This window comes from Lineus longissimus, chromosome 4, assembly GCF_910592395.1.
Source record: "Lineus longissimus chromosome 4, tnLinLong1.2, whole genome shotgun sequence".
Lineage (NCBI taxonomy): Eukaryota > Metazoa > Nemertea > Pilidiophora > Heteronemertea > Lineidae > Lineus > Lineus longissimus.
In genome coordinates, this window is record NC_088311.1 from 4,941,818 (window position 1) to 4,966,709 (window position 24,892).

The following is a 24,892-nucleotide window of genomic DNA, read 5'->3' on the forward strand; positions in this document are numbered from 1 at the left end:
AAAATCTCCGGTTTTCTCTTTCGTTAGGATAGTATTTGTGTTAATCAGTGAAAATATAGCCTTTAACTAATTTGTAACCTCAAGAGTGTTCCATCTCTTTTCACTGTTCTGACTTGGACCTTATGGTCAGCCCTTCACTTGCTGCAGCTGCATCCTGCATGAACTCCATGGTATTGTCCCAAGACAAGGGTAGAGGTCAAGGCCATTTCGTTACCATGAAAGACAGGAGAAACAACACAATGATACTTCAGAGGAACCCATGGAAACTTTATAACTAGAGTCTCTTTCAAACCGCATGAGTTTTAGAAGGTTTTGGCAGCATTTAAAGTAACAGAACGAAAGCGTTTTTCTTCTTTTCATATACGTGGTTGAGATGTTTGAAATAATGGACCACTAACACAATTTGCAATTCAACTCTCACTTGACAGTGCATATCACTGCGGTTTCTAGTGGATTATATATCCACTGGTCTTTGGCGGTAACTGGAGCACATATCCTCTTTGGTATGTAGGAGTACAATGCATCCCTGGTATGGTAGGTACGGTAAGGGACATACAAGGTAGATCGCCTCCTCTTCCCAAATTGTAGGGACTAAAACACTATCTAGAGACAGTGAGGTCAAGTGGTAGCAATCAGACTAATTGAAGATCACCAGCAAGCCATATTTACAGAGCTGCCACATCCCCCACCCCCCACCCCCTAGAAGTCGTATGACATGTGCCTCAGTCCACAATATTCAAGAACAACCTATACCACTGATTTTCACTGTTCAACACTACAAGTATATCAATGCAGTAGGCTGCATTGTTGTACAATTACCATTTCCCCCATACATCAGCTGAGAGAACTACACAACCTGGCCTACCTAGCGCACCAAAATAGACTCGTCCCAACACTGCTCCTGTGCCATTGAGCCTGTTTCAAGGTACCCCATTTATGGGGCCTGAAAGGGCAAACAATAAAGCATGTTGTTAATCCAGTCTGGATAACAAGGAACAAATTGACCAAAAAACATTTGAATGAATCACAACAATACAATAAGTGTCTTCCTACCACCCATATTTTCAAATTCAATTCTTAGCCTATTTTGACATTTGGGTTTGTTACAGGGGTTTTAGCACAAAACATCTCAAAACCTCTCTAATAGAATGTCAAAAGCATGCTGTGTTGGAACAACCCAAGCAGCCATAACTAAAACAAAAATATGACAAACTACAGTTCTATATTTTCAACAAATCATCAAGTCTCAACTTGACATTATTTGTAAATCTGGACACTTTTTATTTGCAGGTAAAAAATTAATAATCCAAAACTCTAAAGTAACCTTGACCAAGGGGGTGCAAACAGTCAGCTCAATAGCCAACATTACAGCATCAATCAGTAAATATAGCCAGAATGGTCCAGCCCACCAACCATATACATGAAATTCAATATGGCTTAGTACAGGGGGGTGAGAAGTTACTTTCATGGATTTCTAGAATTAATCAACACCTCAAACCTGACTTCACAATTCACAAAAAATTATAGTTTTTTAGTTAAAGAACACTATAACAACACCAAGTGTACCGCTTGTAACCATTGCACCTGTTCCTTTCCCTTCAAATAGGCCTATCTGACCTAGTTATGAAATAGGGCGGTCGGTCTAGTTTTCAATGTCTGAAATAAGAATTAGGCTCAATAACACGTTATACATGAAGGCCCATGGCCAAAACACAATCCATCATATAATAAAGTCTACAATCCACATTTTCTCCTTTTCCTCAACATTGCTGTCTATTTTTGTGTTCCGACAGTTCTCACTGACCTACTACTCAGTTGAAGAAGCCTCCCAGGAGGCCCAAAAAGGTCATAGGCCCCTGGCCAATACGTGTTACATCATATTTGGTCTGTATGATCAACTTTTTTTCTTTCGAAGAAAACAAATGGGTTAAACCAATTATGTCATTCACCGCTTTTATTCAATACTTTGGCCCAATTTCAAAAGTAATGAAAGCATGCCACAGTCCTAAGGCCTAGGAAAAGACCACACGTTGACCACACATCAAATACTTCAAGTGACCTTGACCTCTTTTAACCTGATCAATGGCACTCAATGGGTCAAGTTGACCTATGAAGTAATTATCAACCTCTGCAGATGCCCAATAGGGGCCAAATAGGTATTTTAGGCTGCAGCACAACTAAATGTATTACGGTCAGAAAAACTTGACCTGATTCAATCAATGCTGGCTTAACCTGATAAAACATTTGGATATGTATAATTTTACACTTTTACGTTTGAGATTTTAATAGACCCTCTGAGAGTAGCCAAGCCTGTGTTTAGGATTGTGAAGTCATCTCGCCAACATATACCTCGAAGGGGAACTTGTGATATCGTGTGCCGGGAATGTTGAGGAAAAGAGTTTGATGTGCTTGAACATCGACCTAATTGTTTTATTATCACCATAGTGAGTTAAGTTAGTACTGCTTATGAAGGAATGGGAAGCTGGGAGGAGCAATAAAATCAATTTGAACGTAGATTAGACCAGCAAAATAAGAGAGTTATCTATCAGCAAGTTGGTAATGCAATTATGCACCACCACCTATGAATATGTTTAGAGCCAATCACTGTTCGGGTCTAGAAACTGGCGGTCATTAAAGCATTTACACAAAATTGAAGTGTGATCTTGATCACATATATAAACATTAGTCAAGGTGTCACAAAAATCTGATATGATGACAACACTGCCATGGTTTTGGAACGCACCATACTATTCTTTTCAGAACAAAACATTCATGGATGAACTACATGTAGGTGTGATGGGGATTCATCTGATGGCCTCGATCTTGGTTTGACCTATTTTTGCGGCCTCTTGTACTTGTTTCACTATTGTTAGGCCCGACATAGCTAATAGAGAAAGCAAGGTATGTATTTGTCAAGAACAGAGAGCCATGCAGAATTACTGTTGGTTTATCAACAAACCATATGTAACATCATTGAATAAGCTCAATCAACTTGCAACTTCTGAGAGCAAACAGAAGGACTTGGTCTCGTCAGCAACAGTCTTCCCCTTCCCCAATGATTCAAAGGTAGAAAGAGGTGGATGAAGCTTTTCTGGATTGATCAGGAGAATCGTCACCATAGACTGTTCGAGACACAAACATGATGACAAACATAGCAGACGAGAGATGATCTTGGGCCAATGATAGCTATCTGGCTGAGGATGACATGATAAAATGATGAAAGATATCTTGTGCAAAACCTGTTTATAGTTCTCTCCGCATGATGACCTTCACTCTCCACACTCCACCCTTCCCATCATATTGGCCGTGAAAAGTTTTATGTTTCGGTTACATCAAACTATTTTTTTGAGGCGACCCAGACAAGACATCACAGGAAGAGCCAACTTTTTGGTGTAACCATCAACCTCCAGGTGTCTCTAGTGAAATTTCTAGGAAACTACCCACCATGTGGAGATTCATCTGAGCTGGTTGCCAAGGAAACATCAGCCTCTCTACTGCTAGGAAGACTAAATACCACATGCACACTACCACCAGTGTACCAACGGTGAAGCAGGCTGGAACATCTGAGCATCAGAATCACCTGGCCAAGAAGAGTTCCACTGCAAAACTGAGAAAGGCCGTCTCCAAACAGGCACTCATTCTGTCTCTGCCACCACAGGCAACCATCACTGAAACCATGTGACTAAATTCTTGGAGCAGATCACAGGCTTGTGTGACGTGGATACTAGAATCATAGCAATCTCAACCCCAAATCAACTGATAGAGACTCTGAGCCCTAGCAACTTTAAAACGAAAGAGCAAACAAAAATGTCCATGCTCCTGTTCAAATACAAATCTTGCCCACAGCTTGCACCGCATCGTCACACTTGACATTAAGATGCAAAACCAATGACAAAATTGCCATGCCTACATGTAAGCAAAACGAAAGATTGGAATTATTGTTCCTCTAATGCAAGGAATTGAAACAGTAAGGACAGCGCACCAACTGTCATTGCCAACCAATCAGAATGCAGGATTTCCACCGCCTCGGGCATCCCGCGATGTGTTGCAACGTATTCATCACCAAGCCTAATGCCAGAATAAGATTTGACAAACAGCAGCAGATTAACTCTTGGAGTTTTTGTTTCAGTTTGGGAAATATCAGAACTTGGAAATATCTCTAAATTTGGGATGATAATGCGTCGAAATTTGGCTGTAAAAGTATTATTCAAATTTTCAGGTTATTTAACTGCCTCATCCTTTTTATGTAATGTGCACATCAAGCAGGAAACAAAGCTCATTTCACCCCAGTCCCATTCCCGTCTCAAACACACAGTCTTTGTTAAAGGAACTTTGCTACGATGTATCTCTGAGCCTCCCTCTGGGCCTGGCGATACAGAGAAGATTCTGAAGACCAGAAGATATTAGTGGTCCAGCTAAATATTTAGCAGGTACGTGTGACACACTGGTTTCCTTCTATTCTTTCCGATTTAAAAGACGAAGACGACATATCCGAAAATACCTATCCTTCAATGCACTACTCGCATATTGTTTTTGTGGTGTTGAGACTTACACCATAACCAAGGAGTCTACCATATCGCTGCCAAATGCCACAGTAAATGTCACATTACAGCATGGATAAAGAAACAACAAAGACATTGTATTGAGAGACGAGACACCGAGTGGTATCTATAGTTGGGCCAGCAAAACAAAATAGCAACTTGTATCCAATAGCAATGAGCAAATCCTGAACGACCAGCTCAATGATTTGAGGTGGTTTTCATGCAGCACCTTTTCTGAGTGTTTTCTCAAGCGCTTTACAAACTGGAACTATTCGCAAGCGCTTTACAAACTGGAACTATCACAGGTCCCCAGAGCGCTCTGGGGTATTAACAAGGATGCTCATACTCTTAAAGTAACTTGCTTCAACAACCTGTTAGTTGTATCAATAGTGAAATGGCAAGATCAAAGTCACTTGTCCAAGGTAACATGGCTGTGTCTAATTTGTTTTACTTCCTAACACTAATGTTAGACAACTTCACCACACATTTACTGAAGTCCCATTGTACCATCAACGACAGTCAGCAGGTCAAGGTCACTCACATAACCTCAAATGTTCTAACTGGAATTGCACACTTAACAGCCAAGGCTATTGAAGTATATATGTATAAAATAATTCATTATTTACTTCCAAGCCAAATGAGTCAGTTGCACTGCTCCAGGACTGTGTCCCACACCTAAGCTCTCCTAAACCTCTATTGATTTTTCTTGGCTTGTACTGATAGAATCTAAGGGACAGTCCATCATATCAGCAGAGGGTGGGTAACCGCCAAACTCAACTTCTGCTTGCCGATACAATAGGGCTGGCTTGGTGGGGATGTGCAGAGAAGCAGGTACAGAGTGTGGAGCCTGTTTACGTTGGAGAATTCTTAACCCACTCCAGGCTCAGGATTGTTCTTGAAAGACTTCAATGTGAAATCTTTTGCGGGATTACGTTTTTCCAGAGCAAATCTCAGATTACGATTGGTGAGCAATTTTGAAGCCATGGTATAACAAGCAAACGTCAAATGTTTGCGAGCATTTCATTTTTTTTAGATTTTCGATACAACACACAAACTTGCAAAGAATTTAAAATGTAATACACTAACCAGTAAATTTTGGCAGCCAACACAATATTTAGACTACCACCAATTGAAAATGAGCAAATTTGTTACATTTCACTTTGTACTTTGAAGGGTTAATCAATTCGAGCAACATAATCCACAGCGATGTGCGAAAAAAACGAGAAAAATCTTCGGGTCCGCACACGCCAGCTCCAAGACTATTGATTTTATAATCATAATATGCAAACATTAAGTGCAACTGAGGTTCACAAAGCTATGCGGGAAAAGTCCACAGAAAATCAATGATAGGACAATTCGTCGGGAGAGAGAGACGCATCTAACCAGATGACGAAATATACTAAATTTAACCCATAGATTGAAAATGTATCAGTGACAGAGCCAATTGTCTTGTAAAATAGATCACTGGCTGAAGACGGTAATTTTTGTTTGTCCATACGCGTAACAACAATTAGTTTATTGCAGGCCAAGAGCAGTACCCAGGATAAGGACCCCAGAACCATGCATGTGTCAAGCCACATGCAGTCTCGCTCTCGCCCTACCACTAAAAGCACATGAACTGTTCCACTTGAAATCTTTCATCTGAGATGATCCCCAACACAAGCGATGGCAAGGAGAAGTACCAAGGGAACATCTCAAGACCTGACACGAGGTGAAAACTTACTGCTATTGCTACAGCACTATCTAATATGGATGGAACATCACTGCTGAAGCTGCATTTCAGCTGATAGGATGGAGCAGACACTTCTGAATCTACAAATTGCCCGGCAACTATTACTGTTAAGATGGCCGCTAAAATTGAGAATAGTATCTAATTGCTTTCCCAAAGAGAAAGAAAAAAAGAATTTGGAACTTACTCAACATCCTCAGTGGCTCATATTGTAGCCTACACCACTCCTTACCTCATCATTAGTTCAGAAAGGCTGAGCTGATTTCAAGGTGTGTTTATGAGTTTTACAACAAGTATGTACCTGAATATTACATCATTCATATTGAAGTGAAATTTGTCACAAAGAAAAGTGGGTTGCTTGGTTGGAGAAATTTTACTTCCACCTTTGAAACATGGTTTTGATAACTCCATCCCCTTTCGACACTAAAACAGATAAATGACATACAAATCATCATTTTAACTGTAACAATTACAAGGACATCACCGATAAGTTAGTTCACAGTAACACAAAACAAGATTTTGCCAATTCTGTCTTTCATGATGACTAGCAGAACTCTCTGAAATTGACAAGGGTTAAAACAGTTTCTGAGACCACCCCTCCAACTAACCATAAAATTGATCAGGGATCAGCTCAGCGGCACAGGCGAACTGATGACCAGCTGAAACATAGGAATGTTGAATGTCTGAATTTGATAGTGAGTACTAGTTCTTGCACTAAAGCTCTCGGACAATATTCTGTTTAACTCTTTGAGAACCATTTCTGTAGTCATGCACCTGAAGAAGTGACAGAATACCTCATTTTGGGTTAAAGTTATTTCTGAAGACTTCAGAGCATATTTGGAAGTTTTATACCGTCAACCCTTTTATTTTCACCAGCATAGTGAAAAATGCAACCATTCATTGAAATCTAATTTTCGGAGCACAATGTATATTTTCGCAACTATTTTATAGGGCCACAAAATTAAAAAGGTTTGCAGTAGTTTTGAGCAAAATTTTGATCAAGTTGACATTTTCCAGTCAAATAACTTTGAACATGTTGTGTACCACCCCTTACCCAAGCATCACCAATAAAAATACCTGCAACATGGGGAAACTACAATGTATGCAAACTACCGTATCCATGACAACAAGCCCACTCACACAAGGGTTTGAAGAGAAATCGATCTCGACTCGACCACGTGGTATGGTGGATGACGCTGTGGGCCATGTGACAATAGTCATGACAGTCAGTTCCACGATCGTCATGGGAACACTCAAGGCCCAGAGAGAGGGGACCACCGTCATTGCCACAACCAACTGAATCATGGGTGCAGTCATTGACATATGTGACATGTAAAAAATCAATGTCTGAATCCAGCCAGCATAATCACTTCACCTCTCAAGCGTGACATGCATATACTAACACCTTTTTTCCAATTTTCTAGAAATTATCACCAGTGGACTCAAAAATGATCAGAAATCCAGCCTATAATTTGCTTAAAAAGGTATGACATTGAAACATACAATGGTTTAAATCCATCCCTGTTAGCTGTATATGATGCTTTTGGTATTCTATTGGGAAAACAAAAGTTCTCCAAGTGGACATGCAAGACAGTCCAAGAAAATCACACTATCGAACTTGCACTTGCATTGAGATGGTTTCGTCCAACTCACAAACCAATTTATCTTGATTTCAATAACTGTCATAAGTACTCTGGATACTCAAACATACTAAACTAAGAATGAAACATTTCAGGAATCTGAAATGACGATGTTCGGTTGAATAAGATTATGATTATTGAGACAAATATTCCAATAACAAAATCTTAAACTTCTCGTCATAGTCATAGTCAATTGAACATTGAAGGTTCTTGGGATGATTTGCTATAGCGAGGGGTTTACTCATAAGAGTAAGAATTTTTTTAACGAAAGTCCAGGATCACAGCGAGAAGGCACAGCAAACATAATCATTATCCCCATGGCAACAGTAACAACAAGAAGTTTCCTTCGGATCCAAACTCACGGATCACAATTCTGTATGTATTTTTTGCTGCCGTGAGTAGACTAGGTTCACAACTTCTGAAAGTGCAGGAGCCAGCACCGCCACCAATGAATGTTGTTCATGGCTAAACTCTGTGGAGAAAATGACCTTCGGTGATATTTTCAACTTCATTGGAATACACAGTCGTTAATGACGTCATGAATTCTGCCTAAGGGAAGATATGACAAACCTCTTTATCACAACCAGAATACTGCAGACTCGGAGAGCTTTTATTATATCTAGCGATTAGTAAGAGAGAGATTTCAGTCAACCCCGCTGCAAACTGCCATGACGACACCCGACAACCAAACTGCGACCACTTTCCAATCATCATGTTGCCATAGCTACGTCACAGGTCGCAGAGACAGATATCACTCGTTTGCGAAGCTCTTTAGTTCGACAACCACAGACTGCTGAATGACTGCTGATATGTTTCAACTTTGTATCTTATAAGGCATTAAAACTGAGTCTTTTGCAATAAATGCAAAGTCCCTCTAAACTCATGTTTCATGATTTTGGGATTTTTCGCTTCTGCTCATTTGACTCTTCAACCCTCACCGCAACAAAACTGCAACATGATTATTGTCTCTCCAAGCAGCCTCAGCATGAACTGGTTCCCTTCTACATAGAGTCTCTCTGCACAGCACAGTGGAATAGCTTATTGATTTTTCACGATTCTGGCCCATGATAGTGATGTAAGTACCCATTGTTTCGGGGACCATGACTGGATGTACACAAACCCAGTTTGAGGTCTAGGACCATGGACTGACTGTGCAGTTGAAATCTAAGCTGACTAAAACCACATTACTATGGTCTTTAAAGTTTTAAAAGGGAAATGTTTACTTCAATTTTAATTTGGGTCATTAAATTATATGACAGAGACCTGCTGCCCAAGGACCACATGGTAAAGATGGTGTTCACTTGGAATGAGGCTGCTGAAGTAGCGAAAGACAGAAAGTAAATGAGAAATTGTAGTCGGATGTTCGACTACATATGGAGAGTTGTAAGTTTAGTTTGTAAGTTAAAGGCCAATTAATCAAATTGGCACCCAACCATTATGGACCACACAAAAAAATGCTCACCAGATTGAATACAAAAAGATACTGGGTGTGCAAGGAAGAAGTTCATCTTGCAAGAAAGTTCAAAGTTGGGAAACTGAAATTAAAGTCGGAGTACTAAACGATTGCCTTCGCTTCAGTGATACAGGACGTTCCTGCCTATTGCAATATTTGTTCGCCATGTTCGCGATGAGCATAACCTTCAATCGGCCATTCTGCGATCCCACAAGATAATTGATGCAGACTTTTTCTTGCGTTATTTCCCCGGGGATGCATCATCAGCTTGGGATGTTGGGCCCAACGTCGTGATATACCACGTATACCGTTAGCAAGCGTTTGGGCGGTACTCCAAGAAACAAGCGAGTTGACTACCGTAATTGATAAGGTAAAGCCTTTGTTCTTTATTTGCTCTCAAACAGGGACGAGACAGAAGAAATATAAATCCTGAAGGCATTGTTAACACAATCTTTACCACGAGTAAAATACCCTTATTCACTTCAGGGCATCAGCATGAAGAGCTCCTATGGGTTATTTCCTCAGTTTCAATATAAACTATCACACTGTCTCATTTACATGTTTACAATTTACCAAGCTGATGGTATCTCTAAGACAGCAAAGTTGGAGCGCATATAATCAACAAAATCAATAAGAAGAAAGAATGAAAGCTATTGAATGTTAATTGTGTCCAAGCTGCCTCGTCTGCTTAGAGTGCAAGGTTTTTGAAAGTTAAACTTTAGCTTCTCACTATAGCACTTTTCCGGGACAAGTTCCAGTTGGGCCAAAGAATAAAGTAACCTGACACAGTCGTAAAAGTTTCCCAAGGCAGTTCTTATACAAAACAATAGTAGACTTTTAAGGTACTTACATGTGCTATTCCATTTACAGCATACCCTGAATTTACAAAACCCTGAAAAAAAAGAGACAAGGGAACATTATGATCAAATTATCAGTATTGACAGTAATTGTAATACAGGTAGGGCTAAAATGAAAGCTAGACTCCTACGCTAGTGAAACAACAACGACACGAGACTGCCAACACAGGCCGCCATTTTGGATCCGTTACTCCACAATTCATGGCGTAGATCACAGGTGCGTGAAAATTCAAGAATCATCGCTTCATCGATTTGGATGAATACAAAGCCTGTTTACTAAGTAATATTCTGGCACCAGAGGGGAGTTTGGTGAGACAACCAATACTAAAAGTGAGGTATCAATCAGTAATTCTAAACCACCTCGATCACACTTTATACATATCAGGAAAAGTTGGCTTTTGACACATTTTATACCAACCCCAAGAGGTTATGGTTGTCTTTAGGGCTAATACAACTGATTGTAAAAAAAGGAAACAATGTGAGCTAACTCCAAAAAGTTGAGATAACACCGCTGAACATGTTGAACATAACATAGTTAAACAACCAGAATCAATAATAGGTTTGAATGGCTTTGGCATAACACCGGGCTGCAACAGGTGTTCCAGTAGGTGTAGATTCCTTGCTACATACAGTCTTTCATGGGAGACAATGGCCAAACGACCCATGTATGTACAACACCTGTTTTCATATCTGATCTGGATGGACCGTCATCCCATGTCAGCACCAACACGTTGTATGGGGATATGGTTACAGGACTTTCTTTCACGCAATGGCTACTACAGGATGACAGGGGCCACATCGCCTTCAAAGGCCAAGTTCCTTTGTCTATATTTTTACCCGTACAGCAGTGGCCAGCTGTTTTTAAATTAGAATATGACACTGTAGTGTATAAATTTATACACACCAGAGGAGTACAAAGTATCAGTGTTAAAAGCATTGCATAGCGTAATTAGTGAAATACAAGATTGACAAATATCAATTGGATTCCAAAATTAACCTGACCTTTTCTATTGACAGGAAGCATGGGTTATCAAACATCAGAAATCATGCCTTGAATTGAACAAACTTTTAATCCATCTCAGAGAAACATACATGGGCCTCTTTACGATATTTTGCCAACTTCAGAGGAAAATTTCAAGAATTACAACATGAGCTTTATAGGCAAAACAAACAAATAAAACCATTGTCTTAAAGAATGTCTTTTGGTGACATTCGCAAACAGTGAAACAAGACAGCATCACGATACTATAAATATGACATCCCATTCTTGGTATCCATGGAGACGATTAGCCCATCAATCCACATTTGCATATGATTTTGTGATATGACATTCAAAATGTCATTATGGCCCACATGCTGTGACAAGTGCACAGGTCTGACTCACACAGGGTTCTCTACTGGCCTTGCTGGGATTTCCCACCCTTCCAAGGTCCCCCAGCTGACCCCTGGATTGCCCCTTCCTACCCACCAAAAAAACATAATTCTAATTGAAATTGACACCTCTACCCAAACTCCTTTAAAAATCCATTATGCCTCTAAACTTCTATATTGAAATTGACAACTCTACCCATTATGCCTCTAAACCTGTCTAAAGACAGTGGGTTTTAGACAAGAGGCTCAAGGGCTTGGTGCTCAGCTGAAAGTCACACCATAGCTGTTAGCATGAGTTGCTCTTTCAGCTCATGTGGGTGATAATCCTCTTAAAACCAAAACAACAACACACCCATCAACGCTTACAATGTAAAAGGTGAGATACCAAGAAGACGTTTCAGTATTATCTCAATAAGTTAGGCAAGTGCTGCATCGCTAACGAATAATGATAAAGACACAAGAAGAGAGATGTCAGCACATATTCTACTGGACATTGCTGTAAGTACTTGTGTTTTTTCCCGCCATGGACATATTCCATAAAAGTCACCATACATTTTTATTGGCTGCGAAAACATGGAAATCAATAACTCATACTTTAACTTTATGCCTAGGTGAGTCCAACATTTAATAGAAGCGCATAAGATATCATCCCAATCAGGATTGTGAGGACAAGTCGCAATCATAATGCCGGGATAAGATCACTTTAAGCTGATTCTTGAGGTGACAGTGCACAGAATCAGAGGTAGAACTTCGAGAGAACCTGACAAAAAGTACCAGAAGATGCTGTGGCTGGTGTTGTCATGGCAACACAAGTTGTGTTGGCACCCGAGAATGAAAAGGTGCTGGGCTCCTTAAAATCGATCTGACTGCTCTGGAGTTCTATAAACCCTGGGACGAGATCCCAAATTGTTGCTCCGAGACAATAGATTTACATATGATAATTTAAAAGTCGCTTTTTTTGAAGGGTGCCCTTTAAGTTAAAGAAAACGTATACTGGATAAAGTCCTAGAGTAAAGGAAGCCCCCAGTAACTGTTCATGGGACAAAAAATTAAAATTTTGTTGAGAGAGCACCAGGAACTTAAATGGAATAAAGTACCAGGTTAAAGAATACCAGAGAAAAGGAAGTCGAAGAAAATAAATGTGAAATAAAGTAGGAGTAGTAAGAGGAGAGTTTAGGAAGTCGAAGAAAATGAATGTGTGTGGGATAAAGTATAAGAGCACAGGTACCCCAAGAAACTGAAATTGGGGATGAAGTAGCAGAGAAAAAGAAGCCAAAGAAACTGAACCAGAGAATTAGAAACCCAAGAAACTGAAATATGGGATATCTTATTACCGCTACCATAGGAATAAAGCCCCAGAAACTGAATTGAAGGACTAAGTACCAGATTGTCCACTGTGTTTACATGTCCTTGAGTCTGTACATGCTGAAATGACCAGGGTATACTAGTACAGTGGGGATATAAGTGCACTAGAATGGATTTGACTTCACTATTCTTCTTCTGAAGTCTGACACACTACCCTTCGGTTGAGGGAGGAGGGGGAGGGGATAGAGGGGGAGGAGATAGAGGGGGATACTAGATCCCAGACTTGTTTCCAATTCCACATATTATTCTACAAATACTCACTAAGCTCTGTGCATTACGATGCAGTAGGCAAACTGGGTCACACTCTCCAGTAGATCTGGATCAGAGTGATTGACCGCTGCCCACTTGGAAGAGCCAACCAAGAAGTAAAGTTTGCAGCAACCTCTATATCAGAACATAACCTGTGCAGAAGAGGCTATCAGTGGTGGACCAAACATATTGAGATTTATGTGTCATACTTCATGCCCCCCCTACTGTGTATTGACGATCTGAACTGAGGCACCTTGACACAAGCACTTTTGTGACCCCCCAAAAGACAATCAATGGTCCAAAACTTACATAAATCTTTAAAAGTGAAGCTGTTTTGCATTATTATTTTCCCCTGTTCACCAAACAATATACTGCTGGCATGACAAGATGGAATTACACCTCGTCACCTGTAATCAACACTAAATCTCATCGCAAGGCCACCATCTTCATTTATACCAAAGTGCTTTTTTAATTTTACATGCGAGTTGACATTTTGAAATGTCAACCCCAGAGGCTTTGGCATGGGTTGGCACCCTAGTAGGCAAGCTGGAACATCACCCTGCGGCTGCCGGAGTCTATCCTAACTATACGTGGTCCACTACAGTGTATCAACTCCCGCTGATTCTAGCAACAAATGTACCTCTTCACTAAGAGACACAAGAAATCAATAATGCTGGGGAGGTTGCCATGGCAACATAAAGCACATAGGTCAAGGGTCAGGTGGCAAGTCGAATGATTGGAAATCTTTGCCGATAGGTAACTAGAAAGATCTGCTGTGTTAAGTTCCGATGAAAACATGTTAAGTCAAGGTATTTATGGATACATATAATCCTTTGATGCATCAAGAATGCTTTGTCTTATTTTGTGTAGATATTAAGGAATGATATTTTAATGAAACCTCCTTATGAAGTTTTGTACAAACTTTTAACCTCAAACTTTAACCTCAAACTCCCGCTTAGTTTTATCTTTCAGAACTTCCGATTCCTTTTAAGAATAATGCGTGTTGTATATAATAAAATACTACAGTATTACAGTTGTGACTTCATTCGGGGTTGTTCTTTTTTATTTTGGAAAAATTAAATGTGAGAATAATCCAAACAAAGAAAACAAGTGAATAAATTTTATTCTACAGAATAGAAAATGTTTGGTTACTTCTTGAATCTAAACAATAGAATGATGCACCTGACTATATGAATTATGCACTGGATTGGAAACATTCATTCAAGCATGGGGCAAAAGTTTAACAGATCACCTATTGTGGGCCCCAATACTCTCCAACACTGTTTCCAATGAAACACTCTCCAAGCTACATGTAATGCACTCTCCAATACTGTTTCCAATAAATCACTCTCCAACAGCACAGTGTAACGATGATGTGTCTCGGAGCCGGAATCACTGATTATCTCTGAACATTTGGAGTTTTTCATTATTTTATTTTTGAAAGACTTACATAATCATGAAATGCTTTGGCTTCACTAGAGTGATCACATGTGTCTCTTCGTTCTGGCGCCGCACAGTATAAATCCCAAAATACACTGAAAAAGAAGAGGGAGGGAGATTAGTAATTGGAACAGCCGACAATGATGCAGGTTGAGTCTCTACCAAATTGCTGGCCGAGGGTGGACAGTTAACAAAACTTTTTGACCAAAAAAACTTGGTGGTAATTGGTTTCTTTTGGCAGGTTATTGTCTGGTCATCCAATTCAAACCGGTTACTGTATATTACCGCAAAAAGTGACAAATAGTGATAGCTGATCCTTTTCATGATAATTTCTGACTTAGATCATGTCCTGCCTGTCCCCCCTGGAATGCATCAGCCATCAATGTGGTATATCAACCAGACAGGACCCGATGTTCAGGGACAGACTCTAGTACTGGGAGAGCCATGGTTGATGGTATAAAGAGTGGGCATGGCAGTGAAATATATGGCTGAAACTGAATCAGATGAAAATGAGTTTTCTGACTCAAGAACACATACATAGAAAACAAGATCTGAAATTCTCTTTGTTTCTCAGAGCACGTTTTTCAACCAAAGCCAAACAAGGTTTTATCCCCTGGTGGCAAACACAAACATCACAAGGCAAAAGCAAGTATCAAAATCAAGGGTTTGGAATAAGCTTTTTTGTAGCTGTGAACCTGGCGGTTTGGGTAAAATTTGATAAAGACATTTAGCCTACATTAACAATCTTTCTTTCTTCTGCCCCCACGTTTCTAATCCGGAAACCAAGTTCACCTGTGCACAAGTCTACTACATTCTCCTCCATACCAATCGTCATACAGTAATCAGTCATATTCCTTCAGCTCAACCATAACAATAGTTTTGTCATTCCTATATCTAAATACTCCTCAAGAAAGCCTTGGACCCAAGTCATTGCCCGACACTTTCGACAATATCAACTTGTCGAAAACATTCTCCTGCGGCAATACATTTTACTAGTATTACCAATGGAAACCAAACAAAAAGGCAGTTTCTAGTCAAGTTGCTCGCTCCTCTCTTCTGAACCAATCCTATGATTTCATTGAGAATTTATATCTCCCACAATTCAACCCACGCCATGTATATAGTTTCCGCATTTAGAACCTAAAGTACATGATGAGCCTGAGGTTGGGTCCCTAAGGTAATGTATGCTCCAGGCTTGAATCCACACCACCGCTGATACTGAACCAGAAAGGTGAAGCAACCTCAACTCTTACCTGAAGGCACATGCCATGCCATCAAGGACATGGAAGGGACAAAGAAACCAGTTTTCCACTGGTTGAGCCAGGGACCCCTCCGAGTCCCTTTCTCAGAGAACAACTTTGAAACAGAAAGTTCAGTTAAGAGTTGTAAGCGATAGTCATTAACAGATAATCTTGAAGTAGTCAATTTGAAAATCGTCTAAAAAAATCTACAAAGGTACCCCACTCACATTGGGTAACAACATGAGATCGTAATCAGCTCAAGGTCAAATTGTAACCCCATTGGTTGGGGAACCGCTCCCTCTTTCAATAGATACGCCAACACTCAATTCCGAATGAATTACTTTATCAGCTTGCTGAAAAGCAATTCTGTAACGAGCAATGAAAAGGAGAGGTCAGGTCCACCAGGAAAGACAATGTATTCATCATTCACTATGTATTTTTGCAAAAAAAGGTTTCAACATCTCAAGATGCAATACTCTCATTTAGACATTTTAAAGTTGTTACATCATTGAGAATACTCAAAAATATTGTTTCACAAACCTTCCATTTGATGAGATAAGGTGGGATCAGAGGCATGCATCAAGATATTGGATAAGAATGTGAGAATAATTAAGGGACACAAACAGAGAAATATTTCACAAAGACACTGGGTGAGGCTGTGTTGGGATAAGAGAAATCATTCATCAAGACATTGGTTGAGGTTGTGTGTGACACTGATCAAGGGAAAGAGTCAGAAAAATCATTCATCAGGATATTGAATGAGGTTGTGACACTGATCAAGAGAAGGGGTCAGAGAAATCATTTAACAAGACATTGGATGAGGTTGTGACACTGAATCAAGGTACCAGATCAGAGAAATCATTCATCAAGACATTTGGGGAGGTTATGACACTGATCAAGGGACGGAATCAGAGAAATCAATCATGATGATATTGGATGAGGTTGTGACACTGATCAAGGGATGGAATCAACAAAAATTTTCATTGCTACATTGGATGAGGTTGTGACACTTATCAAGCGCTGGGATCAGAGAAAGCATTCATCAAGACAGTAGATTAGGTTGTGACACTGATAAAAAGATGGGATCAGATAAATCGCCTATACAGATATTGGACGAGTTTGTGACACTGATCAAGGGACTGGATCATTCATCAAAGACACTGGACGAGAGTGTTACACATGTTCCACTAATTATGGGATGGGAACACAGAAGACTTTGTATGGGTATGGATGTTTTTGGCCAATGGTGAAGCAAGTCCTGGCCCATCTCATAGCATGAAAGCAGAATGTCCATGGCTCCTTGACAAAACCCTTACGAGAGGAAGGCACCTTGACCACATGGTCACAGTGAAAGGGAGTTAGGCCCTCTGCTAGCTTCCCCCTCCCTCCTCCGGCTTTGCCCTAACTTGGGTGTGCGTACACAGTTTGACCATATCAACCAGATACTGTATTCAGATGGGGTGAGATGAGGTTGTGTCACAATTCAAAGGTTGGGATCAGATAAATCTTCTTTTTTTCAAAGAAATTTGACATTGACAACGCTCTTTAGTCAGGCACCAGTTCTAAAGGGATGCGACCACAGGAACTTCTATTATTTATCTGTAACAACACAAAATATAATGTAAATCTGTTAATATTCTATCCAACATCATCCAACTTGATGGTGACAAAATGTCCATGCATGATGGGTAGAATACCAGTGTCATTGAATTTTATACAAGACCGACCTTATGATATATACAACACAGGTAGGTGAAATTTTCAACACAATATAGTATAAAACTATTCAACCAAAATTAGGTCACATTCATTCCCGTCATTCTCTTCCATAAAAATTTTTAAACACAACCATCCAGGTTTGAAATATAAATGTAGGTTAGCAATAGAATTAGTACAACTGGACTAGATTTAACCATTTGATTCTCTCCCACTGGCCCTGCTTAAAAGTTGGAGGAGTATTTGCCGGAAGCAGGGTGGCACAGTGAAAGAGTATCTGAGTTGTGATCGGGAAGTCATGGGTTCAAGGCTCCAGCTAGTGCCACCAGGTACTTTCAACTGGCCTAAAACAGCCCAGTGTTGTGGAGTGCATGCACTCCTTGGTGTCTTCAGGAAGTTTCCTGGGTTAGGTTGGGGAACAAATGTAAAGTGCTTGGAGACATTACAGTTGTACAGTAAAGCACTGTCTTTATGTAAAAATATAGTTTCAGTTTACGACAGTCACTGATGTATGGTTCCTTTCATTATCGGAAGGAATGTGTCTGCAACTCACACATGGACGAGATTTGAGTTGAGATAATCTACGCCATTTGACCTCCTCAACCTTGAAAAGCGGGTCACATCAAAAACTTGTACACTGTCATGTAGTTTGGATATGATGGGATAACTAGATCAGGACATATTTCGCTTTTGTGTTTTCATTTTTGGCTTCCTGTGACAAAGATAAGAACCAGATCGACAGTCATCCAACTGATCTAGGGGTTCATGTGTAGTGTTTCAATTCAATAGTTTTCATGGTTAGAGGATGGGTTAGCTAACTGATTCTGTCCTTTTTACTTGCTATTCGGTCCAAAGACAGCATTACCATCGGTTCTACAGTGCAGAGCTAGAGAATCAAGGCGTTCTGAGAGGACTTTAATGATACCTACCACCACCACGAATGTAAAAAACCTGGCGGTTCCCCTAATGTTATGTTCTTTTCCCATCGTATCTGAAATGAAAGAAGAGGATGGTTAAGAATGCACCAATAAATCATTTGAGGAGGGATTGTGCGAGTGTGATCCCCTCTTCAAGGCAATGCAGGGAACCTAGGGGATCGGCTAAATTGCCCAAAGTTATGACCAACATGAACCAACAGCATACAGGTTCTTCAAGACCATGGCTGAGCATACATGTGTCCTTGGGCTAGACACTTAACCCTACTTACTATCTCTCCAAGTTCCAACCCATCCAAGTCCTCAAGGAAGTATTCATTGCACAAACTTGTTTTTAGACAGTGACGTGCAATCCAGCTTTTAGTAGAAGGTCAGATTGTAAGAAGCAAATGTTGAACATGCATCCAGGCTAACCAAGAAAAGCATACTAGCATGATAGCAATGCAGCTACCTAGTCTGTACATGGAACAATAACAGTATACATTGTATACCCTTATGTACATGACATCATGGACATAGTCCATTTTGACTCAATAAAAGCATATAAAAAGGAACTCACTTCTGATAAAAATGTCTGTGCACTTTTCTGTGCTCCGACGTGTAATAAATATTCATATACATATAGTGCTAATCTGAAAAAGACAGAGGAAACATGTGTAAAACGCGTTGTTTATTTACTGGTCTCAATATACATGGGGGCCGCCATGTTGGAATTTTGAGTGGATGCGTCTTTCAGAAAAGTGGCGATTCTGGAGTAACAGGAGCAATAAGTGCTCAATCGATGCATCCTGAATATGCTAAATAAACCAAGGATAACATACATATGAGTTGTTTAGCTATTTAGACAATAGCGGCTTCAGCTGCAGTGTTTTTGTTAAATAGGTTACCAGGCGGGGGGCTGCGCGCTGAATGGACCAGCTATTATAAAGCATTCAAAAAGGGGCATTCCTCACGTTCAGGTGGAGATTTCTACCGATTCTAGCAAAATACAGGGCAGAATTTTACCGGCAATGTGGCAGAAGGCTAGTACAATGTATCATAGAGCTAACTGAAAAATAGTTTGCATTTACTTACTTTTCTCTGGCTTGAGCGTCGGAAGGTACAGTGGAGCCTTTCCCTTTGGCATACATGCTTGAAGCTGAACTGTCACGCACCTGTCAAGCCATCAAGAGGACGACACTGACCCCGTCTCTATGGTGACGTCAAGAAGACCTGTCAAATAGCGCCTTTCGATTGGGTATTCAATTACCGAGAAATTGGTGCGCCTTGAAACAGTTACTGCAAATATCACGTGGCCACATCTATAGACCGATTGGCGTATTGCCAGTTTCAACGCATACACAAGTTGAGGTGGTTTTTATGAGCGAGTATCGTATCCAGTACATATCGGATCAACTGCGGTTTTGCGCACACACTGTGCAATAAAATTCAGTGGCAAAGTGAAATGTTTTTGGTAGTTCCATGTTAGTTTGTGGTTTGGCACAAAAAAGTGTGGAAGGGAATTCCTCAAATATAAAAATGTATACAAAATTTCATGATCTCTCTGCTATGCCGCCATGATCTACTCTGTACACTACGGACGCAGTAGACCGGCCTCATCCCTCACCCTATTTAACATGAGACAGACAGAATAGGACGACGATACGGACTGTCTCGGGAGTCGAAATAAATGCATCCATGCGTGCGCTTTACGGTCCTGCACTCGGAGTATATCCCATGTCAGTGGTACACTCCTGGGCAGTACATTGCGTCATCCTAATTGGGTCTCCTAAGGGTGACGAACGGGCCGGTCCACTGCGTCCGGAGTGTACCCATGTGGACGCATGCTCGACTTCCAGCGGCTACGCGCGTTGTCGGAAAGCTGGGCAATGTCAATACATTGAGGGTCAAGATGATGTGGAAGGGGATTGTCCTTGGGGCTGATTTTTTTGGCCTGACTGAAGATACTGCCGGGGAGATAAAAATATTTTTCCTTTTGTGACGGCACACAAAACGAATAGTATAAAAATTGAAATCAACCATAATTTTGACACAGGTAACAGTCAAGAATATACCCCCTATATTGTCAGAAAATCTGCTTGGTCCCCTTTGTCGCGTAAGTAGTACGCCCGGCAGTACGGTTCTCATCAATCAGACCGAGAGCCAGGCAATATTATAGTTACTTTAGTATAAAGCTACTTTGAAACAAATTAACGCTGGTCTGCTGAAGTACTCATCACCGGCTCATAAGTGATTAGATTCGCGTATTTTTTTCGTATTATCCCGTATTTCAAGACTTAGGCCTACACTAAGAGGGTCGATTGTTGCATTTTCGTTGCAGACACTAACAGACAGGTTTTGCAACCCCTACGAACGAAGAAGTACGAACGACGAATGTCTGCCTGTCGTGTCATCAAGCCATGTGCTAATTCATTTACGCGACACTCGTAAATCATTTTCTGTACTAATTTGTATGAGGAATCGGGGAAACTTTCGAAAAAAGTCGTCAATAGAGTACATTTCCATACTTCGTATTTCGTTGTTCGTAGCTCTTCGTAAGGGTTGCGAAACCTGCCTGGTATATTCCGCTCTTGCAACTAAAATGCAAGGAGAACGGGTTAAAATGATGACCCAGTTAGCGTGTTCAATGGAATGGGGCGCTTGAAACAATCCGGGCGACACCATTTTACTTGTCCAAGGTATGGTATTGGAGTCCTGCAGAAAAGCCGGGAATTTCCCCATCTTGACACGAAAGGCGCGGGATGGGACGTTTTGGGATAAAATCAGGGGCTTAGATGGAGAAATCATTGATTACGAGTGAGCCATCCATTGTCATTGCGTGGTTGGATGTACACTAGAAGAACATTTTATTTCCCTCCGATATCTGCCGCGCGCTCATTACTCCCATGATATAAAGTGAAGTTCAATTGCAAGTAAGGTTGTGGCACGTACGCTGCTGCAGTTTTTTTTATGGGGGAGACGGCCTAATTAGAAATGCACGGTCGTTGAAAGTTCTGCTTTAGCTGAAATAAACTTCCTTGGTGGTGTTGATAATTTCTCAAAGTATCAATCAATGCTCATGTCAATGTAGCCCTTTATGAAGCCTCGATCCGCTACGCCGCAACATCATTTTGGGTTCGAAGTATTGGTTCAATGTCAATTGTGTGTGCTTTAGTGTAGTCAATTAAGTATAGAGTGCAGCACTGCCCAGCCCTAATTTGGCTTTTCCTCTCACGCAACAGCCCCCCTCCGCAGTCAAGGTTATAAGAATGGCGTTTGGGTGCGTTTCCCAGCAGCAGTTCCAGGAAGAAATTCTACGAATTCAGGCCTTTTCTCAGCAAAATGACTCTTTTCCTTGGTCCGTCAGATTTGTCCCGGCAAGTGCCTCCTTTTCTTATTACGTGGTATATGTGCTTGTTCTTTGTCATGTACTAAAGTAACACTTACACATGGGATACTCCACTGTAGTTGTGTATCGTGGTACAGGCTTAAAGCTGAACTGTCGATTTTTAGTCGAAATTCTTGCCATATGGTGATGGGAGAAAATCGGGTCCACTGTTAACACGGTTTCCAGATCGTTGTGAAACGCATGACTGCAGACTGGTCAGCGCCCAAACAAACTTGGTCTTATACATGCACCACCTCTTGGGCCTAATTGAGTCTATGTGATCATCCACGCTACCTTCACATTTCAAAGCTAACCTTAGTCTCTGGCTATTTTAGGGACTGCAAGAAGATGGATACTTATGCTGCAGGAGGCCAAGGGAGTGGAATGGTGATATTAGTCCAGATAGGATGGACAGCAATATTGAAGTCCCTGAAGAAGTGGGGAGTCAGAAAATAGTTGATGAAGTAGGTTTAGGTTGGGGGTTCGTCTGATCTGCTAAGCCGGCCCGTGATATGTACTGCCATAGGAAGGTCAGTGACTTAGGGATTAAAGCACCTTGCAATGCTTATAATCAGGAGACCACAGGTTCAACGCATGTAAGTTAATGGCCCCAGCTTTAACTAAGTCACGTGATAAATGTATGATGACAGATTTTCCTTGCACTAACAAATCTTTTTGCTAATTCTTTAATCATTTTCAGGATTCAGCAGCCCTGGATATTCCTACGTCTGAAACGTGCAACTATGAGTATCACATTGTCTACAGTGCAAGCTATGGCGTCCCTGTGCTTTATTTCAATGCCTGTAAACAAGGTTGGTACCGTTCTATGAATTTATATGGGACCAATGACTTCGGTGTAGACTCCCCATCAGTGTTTTAACTCCTGCTTCATGTGATCGAAGGAGATATCCAGAAATATTAATCAAGTAATCGATGAGATGGTGACAAAATAGAAGATCAAATTGAAATTGCTGTTACAGTGTTGTCAGATCTCGAAATTAAATGTACAGTGTAAAGGACGAAATTTCATGAAACTCTTGACTTTCCCTGCAGATGGCCAGCTATTGAGTCTTGAAGACATCTGGAGGAATGTGCCCCAATACCACCAAGATCGCTTGAGGCATGAGAAATGGACATTTATTACACAGCAGGTAAGACTGTACACTTTAAGATAACTCAACCTTGGTGCTGCCACCTGAACATCACTACAGAATAGAATATAATAATAATGTCTTGTTTTCTTTTTTCTCTTTTCTCTCTAGGAACATCCACTTCTTGGCCGACCATTCTTCCAGGTCCATCCATGTCACACTTCAACGTTGATGAAGCAAGTTCCGGAGAAACCAAGGTGTGCAACGGATAAATGTTCAATCACAAAATGGCTTGAGGAATATAGTAAACAAATAATGTAGGGCATAACTCTCACAAAAAGATTACAGTGCTGCTTTCTTATTAAAGCACTGCTTTCTAAAACTCTTACTTGTTACTGCATTGTCATTGTTCTACTTCTAGTTGTTACGATACCACAATGTCAATCAAAAAAGACATTCAAAACTGTAATTATTTTCAGAAATTATGTTGTCAGCTGGCTGAGTGTTGTTGGACCAGTTGTTGGTATTGATGTTCCAATGTCATATAGTGAAATAGGGTGAAAGGTTTGTGATTCTGAATGGACCATTCAACAAAAACTGTCAGTAATGGTTTCAGCTAAAATAGGTAGGTGGTATAGGTCTTCATTGGTCAGCCTTGACAATAATAGTTGTTGGCAAATTAAAGAGTGGCCAGTGGGGCTGGATTAAATTGTCCACTAATGACCATTATGGCTTTTGATAATGAAAAGTTTACTTAACCTTTTGTAAATCAGTGACATGCCCCACGAAGGTCCACTGGTGGGGCTCGGCCAGAATGTCATTTTGCATAACCGCAGCTTAAATATAATGACAAAAGATGAAAAAGCACTAGCGGCCCTATCTAACTATTCTTTATATTTTCAGAGATCTAATGCCGACCATGGCTTTCCACTAAGTCTGTCGGATAGGCCTGTGGTATCAGTTAGATGAAATGAGCGGGAGAGCTCTCCCAGTCAGCATGAAGAATGAACAACTTGGCTTAAAGGGACCATACAGGAAATCAACAATCTGAAATCTCTGTCGGTCCTTCTTTTGCATTTCAGTCCTTCTTTTGCATTACCTCTTAGACTTATGCGTGAATCTAAGAGTCAGTCTTGTCAATGCATGCAACAATGGCTTTGTTTGGGTGGCCATCTATACTGGAACTCTGCAACTATACATTGGTGATGACCTTGAGTATCTTGTGCCGTCATGCAGTGTTGTATTACAATGTAAGAACTTATTCTTGAAGGCATGGTCTGCAGTAATTTGCATTTGAATGGATTTTCCAATTCAAACTGTAAACCAAGTTATTGCAGAATTATTCATTTCGTCATCGAAATTGAAAATAAATCCAATAAATCCAATAAATATTGATACATATTAACGAAGTTGAGTCGTCTTGATTCATGTGCGCATCAACTCGCGTAGTGCGTCGCCCGGCCTTATTGAGCAATCTGTGCCTTACACGTATGTCAATTTTATATCCACTATCAGATTGTGACATAATGAAGCTCATAAACACCGCATTAAGTATTTATTCTACACATTTTGGCAAAAAATATGATTTGAAAAAAGAATATGACTAACGTATTTTCATAAAAACCTCGATTTTCTCCAAAAATATGCTCGGAACAAACCATTATCTCAATGGATGATTTCCTTGAGCGTCGCAACCTCATTCTCGGCATCCATGTCATTCTATTTCTCAATACTCTAGGTATTCCGGGTTCCGTTTTCCCCAATGATATATATCTGAAATAAAAGTACCCGATATGTTCATGTCGATGCCTTTTCCATACATTCTCTTATAAAAACGGTGGTGTCACTTCACACATCACACCTCGCACGTTAGCACCTCGACCACCATAATGAAAAC

The 24,892-nt window shown here is 40.5% G+C and overlaps 2 protein-coding genes across 12 annotated transcripts in view; one reads left to right on the top strand and one right to left on the bottom strand.

Moving 5' to 3' along the window:
- Nucleotides 1-19,738, bottom strand: part of LOC135487019 (single-stranded DNA-binding protein 3-like) — a 56,505-nt gene extending 36,767 nt beyond the window's left edge. For 10 of the 11 annotated variants that reach the window (XM_064770278.1, XM_064770277.1, XM_064770274.1 and 7 more), the window contains exons 1-6: nt 19,612-19,738; nt 19,097-19,169; nt 18,532-18,593; nt 14,656-14,740; nt 12,975-13,016; nt 10,214-10,255 (exon numbers count right to left, since the gene is read on the bottom strand). In XM_064770278.1, coding sequence (XP_064626348.1) covers nt 10,214-10,255; nt 12,975-13,016; nt 14,656-14,740; nt 18,532-18,593; nt 19,097-19,169; nt 19,612-19,667 — 360 coding nt within the window. In that variant the 5' untranslated portion in view covers nt 19,668-19,738. The remainder of the gene's footprint in view (nt 1-10,213; nt 10,256-12,974; nt 13,017-14,655; nt 14,741-18,531; nt 18,594-19,096; nt 19,170-19,611) is intronic. The other variant, XM_064770270.1, reaches the window with a different exon arrangement.
- A 2,038-nt stretch (nt 19,739-21,776) lies between these two features.
- On the top strand, nt 21,777-24,554 carry LOC135486288 (ubiquitin-like-conjugating enzyme ATG10). Its single transcript, XM_064768975.1, has 7 exons — nt 21,777-21,893; nt 22,240-22,368; nt 22,605-22,716; nt 22,958-23,055; nt 23,167-23,252; nt 23,475-23,620; nt 23,899-24,554. Exons 1-6 carry the CDS (start codon nt 21,786-21,788, stop codon nt 23,554-23,556), a joined length of 615 nt encoding a protein of 204 aa, XP_064625045.1. The 5' UTR covers nt 21,777-21,785; the 3' UTR covers nt 23,557-23,620; nt 23,899-24,554.
- The last annotated feature ends 338 nt before the right edge of the window (nt 24,555-24,892 follow it).

Coding starts and splice junctions, on each gene's coding strand:
- LOC135486288 (XM_064768975.1), top strand. CDS start 21,786: ATGGCGTTTGGGTGCGTTTCCCAGCAGCAGTTCCAGGAAGAAATTCTA. Junction 22,369..22,604: donor GTCAGAAAATAGTTGATGAA/GTAGGTTTAGGT, acceptor AATCATTTTCAG/GATTCAGCAGCCCTGGATAT. Junction 22,717..22,957: donor TTTCAATGCCTGTAAACAAG/GTTGGTACCGTT, acceptor CTTTCCCTGCAG/ATGGCCAGCTATTGAGTCTT.